At 21.2% G+C, this 22,264-nt stretch overlaps 1 protein-coding gene across 5 annotated transcripts in view; it reads left to right on the top strand.

Moving 5' to 3' along the window:
* Positions 1 to 22,264, top strand: part of LOC122509028 — a 125,073-nt gene that overhangs the window by 6,941 nt on the left and 95,868 nt on the right. The window contains exons 1-3 of one of the 5 annotated variants that reach the window (XM_043622766.1): positions 6,477 to 6,575; positions 9,679 to 9,833; positions 13,615 to 14,087. The exons of 1 other annotated variant lie outside the window; for it this stretch is intronic. In XM_043622766.1, the coding sequence (XP_043478701.1) occupies positions 13,830 to 14,087 (258 nt within the window). In that variant the 5' untranslated portion in view covers positions 6,477 to 6,575; positions 9,679 to 9,833; positions 13,615 to 13,829. Of the gene's footprint in view, positions 1 to 6,475; positions 6,576 to 9,678; positions 9,834 to 13,614; positions 14,088 to 22,264 lie in introns of those variants that run through there. 3 more of the 5 variants (XM_043622767.1, XM_043622768.1, XM_043622769.1) reach the window with 3 other exon arrangements.

Genomic DNA, 22,264 nt, shown 5'->3' with positions numbered 1-22,264 from the left:
TATGAAAATAATCATGTTTGTTAATAATGAAATATATTTGATTATTGAATTTTATTAAAATTGTCAATTGAAAATAATTGAATTCTTTGAGAAGAATTTAATATTATTTATAAAAAATAATTTAATTCTTGCGATGAATATTTTACTACTTATAAAAATAATTTAATTGTTTCAAAGGATTTATTACAATGTTAGAAAATAATTGAATTTTTCCAAGAAATTTTATTAAAATTATATTAAAAATAATTGAATACTTTTGAAAAAATTTATAACGAATTAAGAAAATAAGAAAAAAATTAATTTTTTTTTAAAATTTTATTGATAAATATATAATTGAATTTTTGCAAAGATTTTACTATTTAAAAAAAATTGAATTGTTTCGAAGGATTTATTAAAATTTTAAAACATAATTAAATTTCGGAGAAGAATTTTATTTTTTATAAAAATAATTGACATTTTGTAAGGAATTTTCTTTAATTTTTGAAAATAATTGAATTTTGGAGAAGCATTTTTTTATTTAGAAAAATAATTGAATTGTTGCGAAGAATTTTATTCAATTTTTTTAAATAATTGAATTTCGGAGAAGAATTTTATTATTTATAAAGATAATTGACATTTTGTGAGGAATTTTCTTTAATTTTTGAAAATAATTGAATTTTGGAGTAGAATTTTGTTATATTTATAAAAATAATTGAATTCTTACGAACAATTTTAATTAAATTTTTTTTTAAATAATTGAATTTCGGAAAAAAATTTTATTATTTATAAAGATAATTGAAATTTTGACGAGAATTTTTTTTTTAATTTTTGAAAATAATTGAATCAATAATTAATAATAATAATAATAATAATAATAATAATTAATTAATAATTGAATTTTATTTTTTTATTTTTTTTTAGATAATTGAAAGTTTGACAAGATTTTTTTTTAATTTTTGAAAGTAATTGAATTTTGGAAAAGAATTTTGTTATTTATAAAAATAATTGAATTCTTACGAACAATTTTATTCAAATTTTTTTTAAAATTGAATTCTGGAGAAGAATTTTATTATTTATAAAGATAATTGAAATTTTGACGAGATTTTTTTTTAATTTTTGAAAATAATTGAATTTTGGAGAAGAATTTTGTTATTTATAAAAATAATTGAATTGTTGCGAAGAATTTTATTCAATTTTTTTGAGAATAATTTGAATTCTGGAGAAGAATTTTATTATTTATAAAGATAATTGAAATTTTCACATGAATTTTTTTTAAATTTTTAAAAATAATTGAATTTTGGAGAAGAGTTTTATTATTTATAAAGATAATTGAAAATTTGACATGAATTTTTTTTTAATTCTTGAAAATAATTGAATTTTGGCAAAAATTTTTAGTATTTATAAAAATAATTGAACTCTTCCGAAGAATGTTATACTATATTTATTAATAATAGTTATTAATTATTTATGAAAATAATTGAATTCTTGCTAAGTATTATATTAAAATTTTTGAATATATAAATAATAATAATAATAATAATAATCAGGGACCGTCTCGAAAGTTTAGTTTCGTTTCAGCATCGGTCCCTGATAATAATTAATTACGTACTTACTAAGTGAATTTTTTAACTTTAGTTTTGCTATTAGTTCAAAAATAATTTTTTATTGACAGTATAAGAAAGATTCAAACGTATTTTTTCTGAATTAAGTTACTTATTATTTTGCATATAACTTTATTTTTTTTATTTTTTTACCACCTATTTTTAGAAAATAATTTACTGTTTTACTTATTTAGAAAAAAGTTACTGTAATCTTTGTAAATAAATAAATTTTTTCCTGAAAATATAGAAGAAGAAATTAGGTTTAATTTCGTAAATGTTTATAATTAACAATGTAGAAGAAAACGTAATTTCTTGTTAAATTCACTGCGACACTTTTCCAAGGATATCAAATTAATACGTTTTTTGTCTCAATTTTTTCTTTGTCTCAAAAAAAAAATATATCAAAATTGTTGCAATTTTTTCAAATTGCAACAATTTTGATACGTTTTTAGCCTTAATTTGATATCCTTAGAAAAACTATGAACGTGTAAGAAATTTTAATCGTTTTTTATCGAGAAAAATAAAGCAAAGTAGATAAACAATTAATTTTTTTAACAAATGGGCTATGAGTATAAAAAAAACACGTTTTATTTATACTTTTGCCTCTGATACATAAACTGATTTCTAAACGATTGATTATGAAAAGATAAAAATGCACACATGTATTTTTATAGTCGAAGGAGATTAATTTTTTGATGAATTGAACATACGCGATTCTCTTTGCTGTCAGTAAAATGAATTTAGTTTATATATGGATATTCTATTTTCTCTCTCTTTCTCCTTCTCTCTATATGGTTGAATGTGTACCCAATAATCGAATCAACGAATATTGAGGATCGCGGAGTTAGATATACACACAAGGTCTCTTCTCTCCTCTGTGCACGTCTATCCATCCTATAAGAATGACACGCGAACGTTTACCTTTGATGTTCAAAGTCACAGAACACCTGCCGCTAACATAGCATGACAGAAATTAGATACGATATACTTAAAAGTATAAATATAGAAACATACCTGTGTATATAAAGTGAAAGAGGTTTTTAAATATAATTATCATAAATATGTAATGTTTTTGCTTTTTATTTTTGAAGCTATGAAATATGAAGCTTAATATTTGTGTATAGTTTTTTTTTTTTTTTTTTTGAAACATGAAAAGAATATATTTTAGTTTTTTACTGAATAGTTTATGGGATTATTTTTTATTTTGCAAAACTTTGTGTAGAGAAAATACTTCTTTTTATCAGGAGAACGTTATAAGCTCTGTGAAATATAAATGATATTTAAATATGTGTTCTGTGAGTATATTATTATTGTACGAGATGGGTAAATATATTTTCTACTTCGGGTGGTAAATAATAATTTTCGAAATATGCTTCTCTCTGAATTTTAATTCTAGTCGTGCACTTGAGACTATAATAATTCTTGTACACATTCCTTGTGGCTTAAGCTCTAAATCAAATCACTCTGTGTAAATAAATAATTTGTAGAATTCTAGTAACAATTCGTAAAATTTGACTAATAAAATTTTTACTAAATTATTTGCTGGATATTTCTTTATAGTAATTTCTACTAAAATTATTTTTGTCATTGAATTACTAAATTTTACTAATAAATTAGTAGAAATTACTATTTATTAGTAAAATAACAAATTAGTAATAAAATAGTAAATTAGTAATAAATTAGTAGAAATTACTATATTTATTAGTAAAATTTATTACTCAAAAGAAAAAAGTCAGTCACTAATTCAAATTAGTAAACATTTAATTACAAATTCAAATTTAGAAAGTTAGACAATTTTTTTTTGAAGTAACAACATAATAAGAATTCTTTAAAGAGTATATCAAATATACCATTTAATTGGTTTGGATATAAAAATTTTATATATGATGGAAATAAATGCCTGCTGTATTTGAAAATAATCAACTCCTCTCTAGATCTGAATTTATTCACTGTTCACTAATTCTACAGTTTCAATTCGTTCACTAAACGAATAAATATCCATTTGGATTAATTTCGTGTTTAAAAATTTATTATTTGAAAAAAAGTATTATAATTCCGTTGTCGAAGTCTATTTATTAAAAATTTGAAAGAATGTCTTTCTAACCAAAGGAATGTAGTTTTTTATAATAAAAATTAATTAAGCAAAACGGTTTAATTTCCCAATCTTAAAAATCAGTAGTAAGAGACAGTTTTAAGTCAGACACACAGGTTCATTGCTCCAAATATTGGACTGATTCCACTCATCCTACATCAATCGTATTTTCTTCACTGTTATTATTAAAAAATTTATATCTTCATTATAAAAAAAGAAATTAATATTTAATTAACTTTAAATTATCTTTATAATTTATCGTATAAGATTTTTTTCACTCTTACAATGTCGAAAAAGTTAAAACTTAACTCCGAATATTATATTAAAAATTAAAAAAAAATTCATGTTAAAATTTCAATTATTTGTAAAGATAAATAATAAAATTCTTTTCCGAAATTGAATTATTTAAAAAAAAATTGAATAAAATTCTTTGCAATAATTCAATTATTTTCACAAATAAAAAAAAAATCATGTCAAAACTTCAATTATCTTATTATAAACAATAAAATTCTATGCAAACATTTAATTATTTTTGTAAATGATAAAAATTTCACAGGAATTCAATTATTTTCAACTTTTTTTTTATAAATTTCTTCGCAATAATTCAATTATTTTAGAAAAAAATAAAAAAAATTTTACTCCGAAATTCAATTATTTTTCAAATTTGAATTAAATTCTCGTCGCTATTTCAATTATCTTTATAAATAATAAAATTCTTCGCAATAATTCAATTATTTTTATAAATAAAAAAATTCTTCTCCAAAATTCAATTATTTTCAAAAATTAAAAAAAAAAATTCATTTCAAAATTTCAATTAATTTTATAAATATTAAAATTATTCTCCGAAATTCAATAATTTTCAAAAATTTTGAATTAAATTCTCGTCGAAATTTCTATTATCTTTATAAATAATAAAATTCTTCGCAATAATTCAATTATTTTCATAAATAAAAAAATTCTTCTCCAAAATTCAATTATTTTCAAAAATTAAAAAAAAATTCATTTCAAAATTTCAATTAATTTTATAAATAATAAAATTCTTCTCCAAAATTCAATTATTTTCAAAAATTAAAAAAAATTCATTTCAAAATTGCAATTATTTTTATATAAATAACAAAATTCTTCTCCAAAATTTTATTATTTTCAAAAATTAAAAAATAAATACTTGTCAATATTTCAATTATCTTTATAAATAACAAAATTCTTCTCCAAATATAATTATTTTCCAAAATTTAACTCCATTCAATGATTTGTAATTTTTACTATTTTAATACAATTTTATTTATTTATTATATTAAATAAATAAAATAATATATTTAATAAAATATTTATTATTTATTTTTATTTATTATTTTAATACGATTTTTTTTTTTTAATATCTAATCATTTTTAGAGTGGCATTTCTTTTGTGGCATTTAGCTTCATTATTTTTGGGCTCTTCAAAAACACTTTACCCATTTTTTTTTGCCTGAATTCTTTGGTTAAAAAAAAAATTACAAAATTTACGAAAAAATCGAAATTTTTAAAATTCAATATTTTTTCTTCTTTTTTATGGCATTTAGCTTCATTATTTTTGGGCTCTTCAAAAACAATTTACCCATTTTTTTGCCTGAACTCTTTGGTAAAAAACTACCCTTACAAAATTTAAGAAAAATGGAAATTCTCAAAATTCAACATTTTTCTTCTTTTTTATGGCATTTAGCTTCATTATTTTTTTGGGCTCTTCAAAAAAATACTTTACCAATTTTTTTGTCTCAACCCTTTGGTAAAAAACTACCCCTACAAAATTTACAAAAAATCGATATTTTTAAAATTCAATATTTTTTTTCTTCTTCATGGCAGTTAGCTTAATTATTTTTGGGCTCTTAAAAAACACTTTACCCATTTTTTTGCCTGAACCTTTTGGTTAAAAAAAATTACAAAATTTACGAAAAATCTAAATTTTTAAAATTTAACATTTTTTTCTCTTTTTTAGCTCGATTATTTTTGGGCTTTTTAAAAACATTTTACCCATTTTATTGTCTCAACCCTTTGGTAAAAAAAACTACCCTTATCAAAAATACGAAAAACCGAAATTTTTAAAATTGAACATTTTTTCTTTTCGTTTTGTATGGAAATCTTTTTGGTGTTAAATTTTAACCCCCTTTTTTACAGTGTAAGAAAAAAAATTATTATTTATCTGAATCGCTTTTTGATAACTGCGATGACAAAAGAAATAAAATAAAAATAATTCTTTTTTTCGCATACACTGATGGAAAATTAATGAAATACAATATCAACCATGAATTGAAATTTAATTGTTTTTTTTGTTAAATCGTTTCTGCGACAAAATACTGGGATAAAAAAATAAAATATATAAAAATTATTGAAAATGTCAAAGTCTATTTGGATCGTGTCTGAAATCTGGAGAGGGTTAACCATTGCAAAACGTAATTACCGCACGGTTTGCCGCGGGCACGATGAAACAATCTGCTTTAACGATCATTTAGATCGGATCGCCTTTCAACTCACTCTCATCGATAGATGGTGTAGGGTCGCGCTGTAAAATGATGTCGTTAATTGCCAATCGCTTATGTTTTGATCAACTACGTACTATATATATAACATCTTTTGTATGTACATAAACGCACATGAATTTTGACGAATTTTGACGAATTTTGCCAAATAGTGTACATCGACAAGTGTACAAGCAACTTGAAATTTTACTTGCCCGATATGGTGTTTTAGAGGCGCAGGCGTCATTTTCTCCTCTTGAACACTGGCGTCGCGACGACTTTAGACCATTTCGTTCGTTGTTTCGATCGTTTCGATAGTCGCTCCGCGAACGTTGATCGGACAACTTCCATCGTGAACTTTTCATTTTCCCGCCTAAATACACGTTATAACGTTTCATTTTTCAAACAGTGGGAACTTTCAAACAAACTTTTAAACTTTTTTTTTTTAAACAAATTTTTCTCTTTGTGGAAAATATTTTTTTTAATTTTACTTTTGGAGCTAAATTTTTGAAAAAAAAAAAAAAAACAAATCTCTTTTTTGTGGAAAATTTTTCTTTTCTCTCTCATTTTAATTTTACGTATGCTGCTGGATTTTTAAAACAAAAAAAAATCATTTTTTTTTGTGGAAAATTTGTTTCTGTTTTATTTTAATTTTACTTATGCAATTAATTTCAGTAGTATATTATTACTTGCTGTTTATAGTTATATTATTTATTTTGTTTATTTTATCAACTTTAATAATTTTAAATTGTTTCTTATTACGTAGAAAAAAATTTTGTTTGGAGACAAATAAAGAATGATCCACATGGTCCTAAAGTTTTGAACGATCAAATGCGAATGAAATCTATTTATTTTTAGGTAAAATTAAATTTTTATTACAATAATTTTGCATTACTAGAAATAAAATTCAATTTTTTAAGTTTCTAAGTGGAATTTGAATTTTTTGAAATTAAATTTTTAGCTGAAATTAAATTTTTATTACAATAATTTTGCGACACTTGAAATAAAATTCAATTTTTTTTATGTTTCTAAGTGGAATTTGAATTTTTTTACTTTCTAATCAGTAATTTATGAAAATATTTTTAATAAAAAATATTTCGTTCTTTTGAACGTTCAAAACTAATGTATCATGATCCACAACGTTTGAACTTTTAAATGAACGATTTTTTTCATTTTAAATAAATTACAGATTGCAGTAAAAAAATTCAGTTTTAAATTTTACATTTAGAAACTTAATAATTTTTTTTTATACTGAGGCAGTTATTGCAATAAATTTTACATGAAGAAGAAATAAACAAATTTCGTTTGGAACTTTAGGATCAGAATAAATATTTGGGTGATTTTTCTGAAAGTGAAATTTTTGATGTTTTGATTAATTTCATAAAATCTACTCTCTAGTAATTATTAATCATTTTCATAGTAAAAATTTACTTATTAAAAAAAATTAAACAATTTTATTTAAATGAGTCTTATGCATTAAGCATAAATTCATTTAAATAAAATTGTTTAATTTTTTAAAATCACCTAATGCTAAATTTTTATGCATTTTTTCAAATTATAAATTTTTTTTCAAATTAGTGTTGGAAAGTACAATGTTTTTTTTATTATTATTTGCAATTTAAAAATTTTTATACCTCAGTTTCTTATTTAAAAATGTTTAAACTTTGTCTTCAGTTTCGATTTTGGAAAAATTATATTAAAAGAAAATTATTATTTATTATAAAATTATTACATTAAAAATAAAGGAAAAAAATGTTTATAAATTATATTTGTCAATTTGAAAATTTAATTGAAAATGAAAATGAAAATTTTTGAATTTTTAGAAAAAAAGGAAAAAATTTTATTGAGAAAAATGTTCTGTTAAATTTATTTACAAATATCTTTTAAATTGTAAAATTATTCGAAAACAATAATTTCTTTTTTAAATATTTTAAATATTCAATTATTATTATTTTTCCATAGGAATTAAGTTTTTCAAAAGAAAATTATAAATAATTAAATTCCTGTGGAATTTTTATTATTTTTAGAAATAATTAAATGCTTGTCTGCAATTAAAAAAAAATTTTTTTTAAATAATTGAATTCTTTTCGGTAAATTTTATTCAAATAGTAGATATTGAAAATAATTGAAATGAGAAAAAATTTTTGAAAATAATTGAAATTAGGACAAGAATTTTATTTTCATTTTTAAAAATAATTGAACTTTACGAAAGAATTTTGTTATTTACAAAGATAATTGGGATTTTGACGATAATTTATTTTTTAAATCTTGAACATAATTGAATTTTATGAGAAGAATTTTATTACTTTTGAAAATAATTGAATTTCTGCAATTATTTCTAATTTCCCCAAAATTTAATTTTTTTAGTGCTTTTAACAGAAATTTGAATTAAAAATTTTTAAATTCTATTTTTAAAATTGATAATTTTATTTAAAGATTACTCCGGAGTCATCGATTTCTTCATGTTTTATAATAATTTATAATAATTAAAAATTTATGAAAATAATTGAATTATTGGAGAAGAGATTTATAAAAAAAAAATTATAAATAATTGAATTCCTGTGGAATTTTTATTATTTTTGAAAATAATTAAATGTTTGCGTACAATTTTATTCAATTTTTTTTAAGTAATTGAATTCTTTTCGGAAATTTTATTTAAATTGTAGAAATTGAAAATAATTGAAATTAGAACAAGAATTTTATTGTCATTTTTAAAAATAATTGGAATTTTGACGAGAATTTTTTAAAAAACTTTTCTGCGAAAAATTTTATTACTTTTGAAAATTATCGAATTTATTTGTAATTTCTCCAAAATTGAATTTTTGAGTGTTTTCAACAAAAATTTGAATTAAAAATTTTTAAATTCTATTTTTAAAATTGATAATTTTATTTAAAAAATGAAGAAAAAAATTTTGTTGTTGCTAGTAATTTAATTATATTCTATGAAATAATAATATATTTTTTTTTTAAATTTGATTTTTTATTCATTTTTGTTCGATTATTTATTTAATTTACTTGGTTCGTTTATTTTCGAGACGAATATTTTTGTTCCACTCGTTTTTTTTTGTCTTGAATAGAATTGAAAGATTGAATTGAATAGAATTAAAAATTTGTAAATTCTTTTATTTTTGAAATTAATAATTTTATGTAAAAAATAAAGTAAAAAGTTAGTTGTTGCTAGTAATTTAATTATATTCTATGAAATAATAATAATTTTTTTAAAATAAAAAAATTCGATTTTTTATGGATTTGTTATTTATTTTTGTTCGATTATTTATTTAATTTACAAGGTTTTTTTATTTACGAGACGAATAATTTTTTTCCACTCGTTTTTTTTTGTCTTGAATAGAATTAAAATATTGAATTGAATAGAATATTGAAAGAAAAAAAAATGTCAATGTGTCAATGAGAAAAGGAATTTTATTAAAAATAAAAGTTTGGTTTTTTGTTGATGGAACAAGAAAATAAAGAAAAACTTTGTATTATTGAATTTTCTTGTATGTATAAGTAGCTACTTAGGGGGGAAAAAAGACAGTTTCTTCCATTCATGGACAGTGACGAGAACTCTTTTTACTGTTCATAAATGAACATCTTCATTCATGGCACGTAGCGTAAATCCGTTTACAACATCGCGAAACTATACAGACGGCATAAAATGTAGAACGGGTATTTCATTTCACACCTCCTTTAATTCACAAAGAAGGATTATATATATTATTCATTATTATTCATTATTATTCATTATTATTAAAAAAAAGAATAATAACAAAAGAAATTCGAAAATTTTCCTTTCATTTCCTTTTCTTTTTTTTTTTGTATTATATACATCAAAACTTTTTGCACGCATAACTTTTTCGAGTTTCGGAAACTTTTCTTTCATACACAATTTCAGTGTATATGCTATATATAAATAAGTTTTTCCCTATGAAAGTTATAATGTAAAAGAACTTTATTCCTGGAGAATTCTCTTTTTTTTCTTCTTCTTTTCGTAATTGAATTCGAGTTTTCCGATATACAGGCGAAAAAATCGATTTTCTATTGTAACTATCGAAAAATTTAGTTTATTCAGAAAACATGAGAATTTATTTTCTTGTACAGTATAGGTATGGAAATGGTACATTACGATACATGTTTGGAAAGATGAAAAATTTTGCCAATATATATATAGTGAGGGGAAGAAATTTTCTGTGTGAATGGAAAATTTACTGTGCAATCGAATCGAAAAGGATTTTCTGTACGATAAGGGAATTTTTTATTTTCTATTCAAGTATATGTTTAGGAAATTATTCAGACGAAAGAAAGTTTTGACTGGAATAGCGATAAGATTCTTTAGGATAGCGAAACTCTTAATTAGAAACAACTAAAAATTTCGCTAATAATTTTTTTCTATATATAATTTTTGTCTTTTTTTCTCATTTTTTTTACTGTCAAAAATTTATTTTTTTTGACAACAAAACCCGTACTAAATTCTCTAAAACTAAATTTGTTAAAAAGCTATTGTTAGTAAAATGTGGTCTGAGTTTTTGCTTCAGCAGTTAGTGAAAAAACCAAAAGTTTTAGTTATTTTTTCAATGTTTCTTGATTAACAAAATTATAAAAAAAATTTTTCAATAAAAAATATAATTTTTTATACACGAAAAAAAAATTTTACCTGGATCAGCTAAAAGTTTCACTATAATAGAGAAATTTTTAGTTGTTTTAGATAAACAAGAAAAATTAATTTGATTTAAATAACCGATTACTTGTCTATCATCAAAAAAATATTTACTCGAATCAAATAATTTTTATTTAAATCAAATAAATTATACTTGAATCAAATAATTTTTATTTAAATAAAATAAATTATACATACTTGAATCAATAATTTCAGTATTTGAAGCAAATAGACCATTTAATTTACTCAAAAAAATTCCAAAAATAATTGAATTTGATTAAAAGTTGAGTTCCAAATTTTGTAAATAATTAAATTGCAAAAAAAATTTTAAATAATTTTATAATTAAAAGTTCTAAAGTCATTATATAGAAAATTTTTTATTAAAATTTTTATTTTTTAATTTTCCAATATATTTTTAATTTAAAAATTTACAAATAATTGAAATTTCATAAAATTGAGTTGTAAACAAGTGGATTTCACAATTATTTAAAATTAACTTTAAAAAAAAATCAACTTTCTTAATTGAATAATAGAATTTTCAAAAGAATTTCTCTAAATTGATTAAAAATCGTTGAATTAGAGAAGAGTTTTAGTTAGAAATTTCAAAATTAATTGAATTTTATAAGAGTTGCGTTCAAAATTTTTGTAAATAATTAAATTGCAAAAAGTTTCAAATCAAAATTTTCGTATATTTGAATTTTGAATAATTTAAATTAAAAATTTGAAATAAGTATTTTGAAAAATTTGCATTTTATTTTTTTTAAATCAGTTAAATTTTTGAATATACTTTTAATTGAAAAAGTTACAAATAATTGAAATTTCATTAAATTATAAGTTGTAAAAAAGTGGATTTCACAATTATTTTAGATCAACTCTCTTTTTTTATTTGAATAATTGAACTTTCAAGGAAATTTCTTAAAATTGTATTTTAAATTATTTGAATTAAAAATTTTGAAGTCAGTATTTTGTAAATTTTTTATTAATTTGTTGTTATGTAATTATTTATTTAATTATTTACTAATTAGTTACATTTTTGAGTATAATTTTAATTGAATAATTTACAAATAATTGAAATTTCGTAAAATTGAGTTGTAAACTTAATTTCACAATCATTTTTTATCGACTTCCTTGTTTTATTTAAATAATTTAATTTTCAAAGAAATTCCTCAAAATCGATTAAAAATAATTGATTTAGAAAATAGTTTTAGTAAAAAATTTCAATAATAATTGATTTTATAAGAATTTCATTATTTACAGAGTTAATATAAATAATTGAATATCGTTTTTAAATCGAAACTATAGAAAAATTTAATTTAAAATTCTTTTTAATTAAAAATTTCTCAGAAGTTACTTTTTTGGAAAAATATTAATTTCAATTTTTTTGAAATTGATTTTATTTGAAATTTTCTAAAATTAAATGCTAAACAAGTGGATTTCTAAGAATTATTTTAGAACCGTTTTTTATATAGAAGATTGATTGAAATTTTATTATTTTATTTTATAAATTTGATTATTTTTTATTGAATTATTGAAATTGAAAATTTGAAATGAAAAATAAATTATAGAAATTAATTTCTGCATTATCGAAAAGTACAGTTTAAAGGGCAGTATAGTAAAATTTCTATTTATATAGAATTTACATAGTAATAATAATTCATCTACATGAAAATTTGGTTTTGTAATATTTATCGGAATATTGCTTTCACTTAATTCTGACATTGTCTCTCGTGTACCTAACTAGATTCCTCTCCATTCACCATTTTTGGCATTATAATGATGAGGTAGTTCGAACTCGGTATTAATCATGTCCTAGGCTAATGAATAATTATGTAGCTTATGAGACATGTACATATATATTCACTTCTATAAATTCAGGTTCATGAACACAATATTATTATTAATCCTCTCAAAGTGAATATAAAGACTTATTTTCTATTTTTTTTTTAGCAAAATTTGTCATTTTATGCTTCAGGTAAAATTAAAATCATTATTTTAAACAAATCATTTGAAAATATTTTTATTTTATTCAAATAGTCGATTTACAATTATTATTATTGTTGTCACGTTATTTTGATTCACAGTTTTTTAAGGATATGAAATTGAGACAAAAAACGTATCAAAATTGGTAACAATTTTGATAAGTTTTTTGTCTCAATTTCATATCCTTAAAAAAAAAGTGTGTTGTTATTAAAATATCATATTATTATTATTATTTATTTTTATCAAACAATTATTATTTGAGTCGATTAAATTGAAATTGAAAATTAAATAATTAAATATACAGAAAAATATTTAATTTAAATACAGAAATTATTTATTCGAATAAAATTTAAAAACGATAAAAATGAATTCAATTTGAAAAAAAGAAATTTAGAAGAATGGGAAAAGTTCGATAAAACATTTATAATACGGAACCTTAAAATAGAAAATTTTTGCTGGATATCGATATCACCTAATCGCAAATTACTCGTAAATATACCATTGATTTCGTATCAAGACTTCTATAAACTTATATAAATCCTTCGATACCAGCTGACGTTTAAATTCTATCCGGAAGTTCGCAACTTGTTTTTCTCGATTTCTATATATCAAATATAGCACTTTTTTTTAAATTCATGTAAATTGGGATCAACTTTTTTTTTCACTATTTTGCACACGTGTCAAGTATTTTTTTTTTAAAAACTTTTTAAAAAATTTTTTATATTAAATTTTTAGATTTTTTTCTTTCTCCAAAAATAGTTTTAATTAAATTATTTGTTCCATTGGAAAAACCAAACAAAATGTCAATAAAAGAGAAGAGAAAAAAATGATGAAAGGAAAAATGTTACGTGAAAGTATTTCTAAACTAAAGAAAATAAGATGCAGAGACTATAAATTTAATTATTTATTTTGAATTACGATTGACTTTAATATAAAAGTTATGATAAAGGAGTAAATGTTAAATTGACAATTTTTTTTTATAAAAATGTCGTGACCAAAGAAAAAAGAAGAAGAGAAGAAAATGAAAAATGACGGTAATGCAAGCAAAGTGTGTGCAACATTCAAACAGAATTATTTATTATCTTATTATTCTGCAATCATTATTGCAAATTATTGCCTTCATTTATCTTTATCTCTACGTGGCGAAAGTTGATTCTGAATTGAAAATTCTAAATAAATTGGGATGCCAGCATCCCGTCGTCGTCGAAAACGAAAGTTTAATGCGCCGGAAGAGAAGTAGTGCACTTCCCGCAGCTGAGGACAATGCAGTATTAGAAGTCTTCAGGGTGAGAGAGAATTTATTTCATTAATTTTATTGGTCTCCTTCAATTACAATTTAAAATTTCTCCCACATATATATATTTATTCTCTCCGAAATTTTAGTTTTATTCTCTTTTCATTTTCAATTTTATATTTAGTTTATACTCAAATTTAAAATTTATTTTTAAATTTTTATTTTTTATTCAATTTTATATTATTTTTCATAAACTATTATTTTAAATATTATATTATAATTTTTAAAAATTATTTATTTCTTCTTATTACTTATATTCCGGTACTAGGAATCGAACCCTAGCCCTCCTGTACGACAATCGACTCCCCTAACCACCAGACTACGCCACATTATTTTTTTTGTTTTTTTTTTCAAGTATTTTATTAAAATTTTTGAAAATTAACTTTTGAAGAATTTTTATTGCAAGTTTTGTGAAAATAATTGAATTCTCAACAATTTTAATAAAAAATCTTCAAGCGTAAATTTAAAAATGAAATTAATTTTAAAATATTTGTAAAGGAATTTTTTTAAAAAGACAAAAGAATTTCAACATAAAAAATTGACTCCAATCAGTTTTTCCTTGCGAAATAAAATGGAAGCGATATATTTTTCTGTAAAAAAAAATTTTTTTTCATCAAAATGAAACATTTTTGAAGAATGGGAAAAATTTTTCGTCTAGGAGAATATATATATGTATAAGACGCAATTTATTAGAGGTTTACGTGCAGTTCCTTTAAAATGAAGTGCAAGTGTTGTATTTGTGTCGTGCGGTAAATCCACACATCCAATATATATATATATTGAAAAAACGAGGAGGAAAAAAAAGTGTTCCCTGTACGTGTAGGTTTTAGCAGGCAAAGGTTATCTTCTGTTATTTATGGCTGAAAAAACGATTCCCTTAACAAGGCACATGTCTCGGAGTGCTGTCTTTATATTGTCCCTCTTTAACTAAAAAATATTTTTTCTAAAAACAAATATATATATATATATATATATATATGGGGCATTCCACGCCAAGTCGGACACCTTTTGACTTTTGCATCTCCGATTTTTTTCAAATATTTTTTTTCTTTTAGTGCTGGTTGAAAGGAACTTCCATGATTTTTTTCAAATTTTTTCATGAAGTAATTTAAGAGATCTGGGTTTTTGAAAAATCACGTTTTTTACATAAATTTTTTTTTTAAAATGCTTATAACTCGGACAAAAATTGATCAAATTGGACGTTCGATATATGAAAATTTTTGTTTTTACACGTAGTTTTTGATAAAAATATTAAAAAAAAATTTTTTTTTAATTTACCAAAAAAATTTTAAATTTTAAAAATAAAATTTAATTTTTAAGAATGTATGTATCGATCGATTTTTTTCAAAATTTTTTGTAAGAAACTGGTACTAAATTAAGAATTTTTAATCCTTGTCTGATTGTGGGCAAACGATGGGATCTATTTATTTTGTAATTTTTAATTTTTGTATACGCAGTGAAAACGGTAGGTAGCCAAATGCGTAACTTGACATTTGACCAAATCACGCAAATTTTTCAAACCAAAACTGTTTTCAGACTGAGTCTCTCCGAACTTAACCTTCTTACTGTTTAAAAAAGTGATTTGATCAAATTGCAAGTTAGGCATTTGGCTACCTACCGTTTTACTAAAATTAAAAATTTCAAAATAAATAGATCCCATCGTTTGCCCACAATCAGACAAGGATTAAAAATTCTTAATTTAGTACCAGTTTCTTACAAAAAATTTTGAAAAAAATCGATCGATACATACATTCTTAAAAATTAAATTTTATTTTTAAAATTTAAAATTTTTTTGGTAAATTAAAAAAAAATTTTTTTTTAATATTTTTATCAAAAACTACGTGTAAAAACAAAAATTTTCATATATCGAACGTCCAATTTGATCAATTTTTGTCCGAGTTATAAGCATTTTAAAAAAAAATTTATGTAAAAAACGTGATTTTTCAAAAACCCAGATCTCTTAAATTACTTCATGAAAAAATTTGAAAAAAATCATGGAAGTTCCTTTCAACCAGCACTAAAAGAAAAAAAATATTTGAAAAAAATCGGAGATGCAAAAGTCAAAAGGTGTCCGACTTGGCGTGGAATGCCCCATATATATATATATATATATATATATAATTCTTTTCTCTTTTGAAGAAAAAATAATACTTTACGCAGAATTTAAAGTAAGATAAAATTTTCGCATCAAAATTTCCACTATCTTAAATTCGGTAATATACTAGAAATCAAAAAATTATCCTCAAAAATTATAACCAATTCGTTAAAACGATTCAATTATTTTCATAAAATATTCGAAATTCTATTTTCAATATCTAGTATTTTCATTAAATATCGCAAAAGAATTCAATTATTTAAAAAAAAATTGATAAAATTCATCCAAAATTCAATTATTTTTAAGCAATTATTAATCAATTATTTTACAAAATTTTTATACAATTCTTCACAATAATTCAATTACTTTCACTAATAATAACATTTTTCATGGAAATTAAATTTTTAAAAAATATTTTTCCCAAATTCTAAACAAGAATTCAATTATTTTCATAAATAATAAAACTCACCGAAGAATTCCAATTATTATTTTAAATTAACTAATCAAAAATTTCAATTATTTTTATAAATAAATTTTTCCACAAGAATTCAATTATTTAAAATAAAATTTTCATATTATTTTTTATATTATGAAAAAATTAATTATTTAAAACAATGTTTATAAAATTCTTATGAAGAATTCAATTATTTTCAAAAATAACAAAATTTTTCATAGAAATTCAATTCTTTTTAAACATTTTAATAATATTCTTTGCAAAATTCAATTTTTTCTATAAATAATAAAATTCTTTGCAACTATTCAATTATTGTCATAAATAATAAAATTTATCGCAGGATTTCAATTATTTTTAATACAATTTTACAGGAATTGCTCAAAAAATGTACCTAAATATTCTTAAAAATTTAATTTCAATTTCTCGAAAAAATCAATTAATTAATAAATGTTTTTTTTTAAATTCTTTGGAAGAATTCAATTATTTATAAAAATTTTAGAACTTTTTACATTCTTCGCAGAAATTCAATTAGTTTCAAAAAATCTAGAAAAAAATTGTCAACATTTATCTTTATAAATCAGTTTTTTAGGACTGCGGGGATGTATTTTGATAAATAAATAAAAAAAATGGATAGCAAAAATCTTTGAAAAATTCAATTATTTTTAGGAATTTTAATAAAATTCATTGCAAAATTCAATTATTTTAAATTAAAATTTTAATAAAATTCATGTCAAAAATTCAATTATTTTGAAACATTTTTCTTAATTCAATGATTTTCAATATGCCACTATTTTAATAAAATTTCCCAAAAGAATTCAATTATTAAACAAAAATTTTGATAAAATTCTACACGAACATTCAATTCAATTATTTAAAAAAAATTTTAATAATATTCTACGAAAATATTTACCTAATTATTTATTTCATAACTAATATAAATTTCACAGGAATTTAATTATTTACAAATTTTTTCGCAATAATTGAATTATTTTCATAGATAATGAAAATTTTTAACAAGGATTCAATTATTTTCATAAATAATAAAATTCATCGCAGGATTTTGATAAAATTCTTCCCAATATTTCAATTATTTAATAATTCTTCTAAAGAATTTAATTATTTTAAGGCATTTTAATTAAATTCTTTGCAAAATTCAATTATTTTCATAAAGAACAATATTCACCACAAGAATTCAATTATTTTTAAAGATAATAATAAATTTCTTCTTGGAAATTTAATTATTTTTAAAAACTCTAATAAAATTTTTCGCAAGAATTCAATTATTTTTATAAATAATAAAATTCTTTTTAGGAATTCAATTATTGTCAAAAAATTTTATTAAAATACCACACAGACATTCAATTACTCTCAAAAATTTTAATAGAATTTTTTGTAAAATTTAATTATTTTTAAAAACTGTTCGCAATTCAGTGATTTTCAATATTTACTATTTTTATAAAGTTTTCAAACATAATTTAATTATTTAAAAAATTTTCTGTAAAAATCTTCGTAAGAATTCAATTCTTTTCATGAATAATAAAAATTTATCAGGAATTGAATTATTTAATTTAGAATTTGCATAAAATTAGTCGAAAGAAATCAATTGTTTAAAAGTTTTTATAAAAATTCTTTTAAGAAATAAATTAAATTATTAAAGAATTAAATTATTTTTATAAATATTGAAATTCTTTCATGAATAATAAAATTCGTTGCAGGAATGCAAGTTATTAGCAGTAGGTTAAGAAAGAAGTAAATATTTTTGATGAAAATTAGGAAAAAGTCAGGAATAATAAAATACAGAATAGAATTTTTGTCAGTTTTGTAAACTGTCTATAACGAGTTTTTTTGTCAAGTCAAGTCAAGTTTAATATTTCGATAGCTATTATTATTATCATTGCAATTTTTTCTAATCACTTGGTAATCTTAATTCTTTTTCATAATATTATGTTTGTTATTATTCTTATTTCGTATTGATATATTATTATTATTTTATATTTTTATTATTTTTATTTATTGCTGTGTTATTATTGGTCAATTTTAATTTTTAAAGAAAGGTTTCATTTGCGGTTTAAAAATGTTGAAACGAGATAAAATCTGAGGGAGATGAAAGGAAATTTCATTTATTGGAACTATCTCGTTGGTTTCAAGTTTAGACCGCGTTGTGTGATATAGAGGAAATTAAAGTGTACGATGACAGAGATTCATAGTCGAAGAAAAGAAGAAGCAGCTTAAAGAAAGCAGCTCAAACCACACAATAGCTAGCTATAAACTTTGATCGTAAATTTTAACTTTGCAAAATTAACTTTATAATGTATTCCACATCGAAATGGCAATCGAAACACTGCGATTAATTTAAATAACAATTTTTCATTTTTCATATTACTATTTATATTAATATTTAAAAAAACGGGATTCTTACACAAAAAATTAAAAAAAACGGCAGCTATTTGTTATTAATAAATTAAAATGAAAAATAAATAAATAAAATAAATATTTAAATATATTTTTATGAATTTTTTATATTTATATTTATATTTATATAAAAATTGAAAATGATTTGAAGAGGGGAGGGGAATCACCGCAATAAAGGAAGCAAAATAACTCCATTTTTTCGATAAATGGTGCCAGATGTTGATAATGGTTTGGCACATACGGTTGACAATAATTGAGGGGGAGAGAATAATTATAGAGAAGGACATACGAACGTGAAGGAAAATTGGGAAAAGGCGGATCACTTTCGCTGGCAATTTTCAAATAATTTTCTTGTCCACCTATTAATTATATATAATGAAAAATTCCTTTCTAAAGTGTAAATTTTTTTTTTTGCACACAATTTATATATAGTGCTTGTTTATACTCTTCAATTAAATATAATTTTCAAATTTTTTATTCTCTCTCTTTTAAATATAAAAAAAATACTTAATTCTCTTAATTTAAAGCATTTATTTTAAACGGGGGGTATTGTAGGGTATATAGAGATGCGATGATGGGAATTTAAATTGAAATTTTTTTTCCGCTTCCTTCTTTTTTTTTATGTTTGTTTGTGAAACGTAATCAGAAAATGTTCAACTCAGAAACTTTTGCGCATTTGTAAGTTGAACTTTAAAAAAGTTTGTTTTTCATGCATGTTTGCGCGAATCAAGGTACTTTTTATTCAAACGCAAAACTAAATGTGTTTAGAGCCGATTACATGGGACCTTAAACTAAATTTTGAATTACATTTAAAAGTGATGAGGAAAAACTGATTGCTAGCCACCAGATTTAACCGCATACAATTTTATGGTGGAGTAACTCTTTGAAATGAATAAAAAAAAATAAAGTTTGTGCCTTTGTTTATAATTACTTTATGCAAAGGAGTTGCAATGTTTCTTTCATATAATATGCTTGGGAACTTTTCGGTTTTTTTTTAAAGTTTATTCTTTATGAAGTTACCAAAGTTTGGTTCTGGTATTTTTTGAGGAAAAATTCGAAAAATATTCGAAAAATGTAGTGATAACTTTGAACTGCGAAGAAATGGGAAGGGTTTTCCAAATAAAGGTAGAAAACAAGTGATAAGTTTGTGTTAAAGAGACAAATGACAACTACTGCTTGAAAAACAAGTGATAACGAGGCTAGTAACAAGTTTTCAGATAAATAAGATAAGAGATTGTTTTATGTCAAAAGGGTTCTCTTTACAAAGAAAGAATGTACTGTAAGAGAAACTTTGTATGAAAGAATAAGTCGACATTCTTGAGATAAAATCTTTTGGACAATTTTAAATTTGAGAGTAACAGAACTTTACTGCGAACGACAATAGTGACAACTGTGAGTCACAAGAAAAACTATGAAATTTCTATATATTCTAAAAAAAACCTTAAATTTTTTCTGTTTTTGACAATAATTTATTTTAAATAACTTAATTCTATTGAAGAACTGCCATAAAGTTATTACTTCTAAATCATTTAATGCGGAGTATTTTTTAGAAAATTTTAATTTCAATTCTGTTAAAATTAGTTACAATTTTATAAATTTTAATGCAATTCTTTGAAAGAATTCAACAATCTTAATAAATATCAAAATTCTATTTAGAAATTGAATTATTTTCAAAAATTAAAAAAAAATTCTCGTCACCATTTCAATTATCTTTATAAATAGTAAAATTCTTCTCCAAAATTCAATTATATTCAGGAATTTTAATAAAATTCATTGCAAAATTCAATTATTTTCATAAATAACAATATTCATCATAAGAATTCAATTATTTTCAAAATTAATAACATAGGGTAAGTGCGGGTATAGTCGGACAGTACTAGTAGTCGGACACTTTCGTGTTTTTTGTCAAATAAATAATAATGCATTGTGATAATTACTTTAAAAAGTATACTAGACGAATGTGTGAAGTTTATATTTTATTAGAATAGTGTTATTTTCGAAAATAATTAAACAAGAAATATTTTATTTAATGTTTTAAAAATCATGGTGTCCGACTATAGATACAACCATTTTCGAGTAGCGCGATGAGTGGCACAAAGTTTTGTTGATAATTAATCATAAATATTAAAACTTATAGGGTTTAAATATTATATTAATAACTTCTAATTTGCTTTAATTCCATTTTCCAGCAGATAGCAATTAAAAAATTATCTGTTTTACTTTATAAATCCAAAATATCTGACAGATGTCCGACTATAGAAACAAGGGGAAAAAGTGTCCGACTACTAAAGCATTCGTAATTTTTTATTAAAATGTTTATATTTTATTAAATACTCAACTATTTGTAACAAATTTATATGATTTTTAATCCTGAAGAACTCCTTTAATTAATAATGTGCTTATAAACACAGTAGATATTTGCTATTTCAAGAAAAAAAGCATAATTTAAGATTGTATCCTTAAGTGTCCGACTACTAGTGCATTTACCCTATTCTTCGCAGAAATTCAATTATTTTAATAGAACCAAAAAAAAAAAATGTCAACATTTCAATTATCTTTATAAGTGAATAGCAAAATTCTTCGACAAAATTCAATTATTTTCAGGAATTTTAATAAAATTCATTGTAAAATTCAATTATTTTCATAAACAATAGTACTAATCACAAGAATTCAATTATTTTCAAAAGTAATAAAATTCAATTATTTTCGAAAATTTTAATAAAATTCATGTCAAAAATTTAATTGCTTTGAAAATTTTTCCTTAATTCAATGTTTTTTAATATTCTACTATTTTAATAAAATTTCTCAAAAGAATTCAATTATTAAATAAAAATTTTAATAAAATTCTACACACGAACATTCAATTCAATTATTTAAATAAAAATTTAATAAAATTCTAGGCAATCATTTAATGATTTTCATAACTAATACATATTTCACAGGAATTTAATTATTTACAAATTTTATATAAATTTTTTCGCAATAATTGAATTATTAGATATTAGATAATGAAATTTTTTACAAGGATTTAATTATTTTCATAAATAATACAACTCATCGCAGAATTTTAATTATTAATTTAATTTTAATTAAATTCTTGGAAAATTGCAATTATTTTAAAAAATTTTATTGAAATTCGTCGAAAGAATTTAATTCTTTAAAATTTTAAAATTTGTTTATAAATTTCTTGATGAGAATTCAATTTTGA

Source organism: Leptopilina heterotoma, unplaced genomic scaffold (assembly GCF_015476425.1).
Source record: "Leptopilina heterotoma isolate Lh14 unplaced genomic scaffold, ASM1547642v1 Lhet_59, whole genome shotgun sequence".
Taxonomy (NCBI): Eukaryota; Metazoa; Arthropoda; class Insecta; order Hymenoptera; family Figitidae; genus Leptopilina; species Leptopilina heterotoma.
This window is presented reverse-complemented; position numbering and strand designations above follow the sequence as displayed.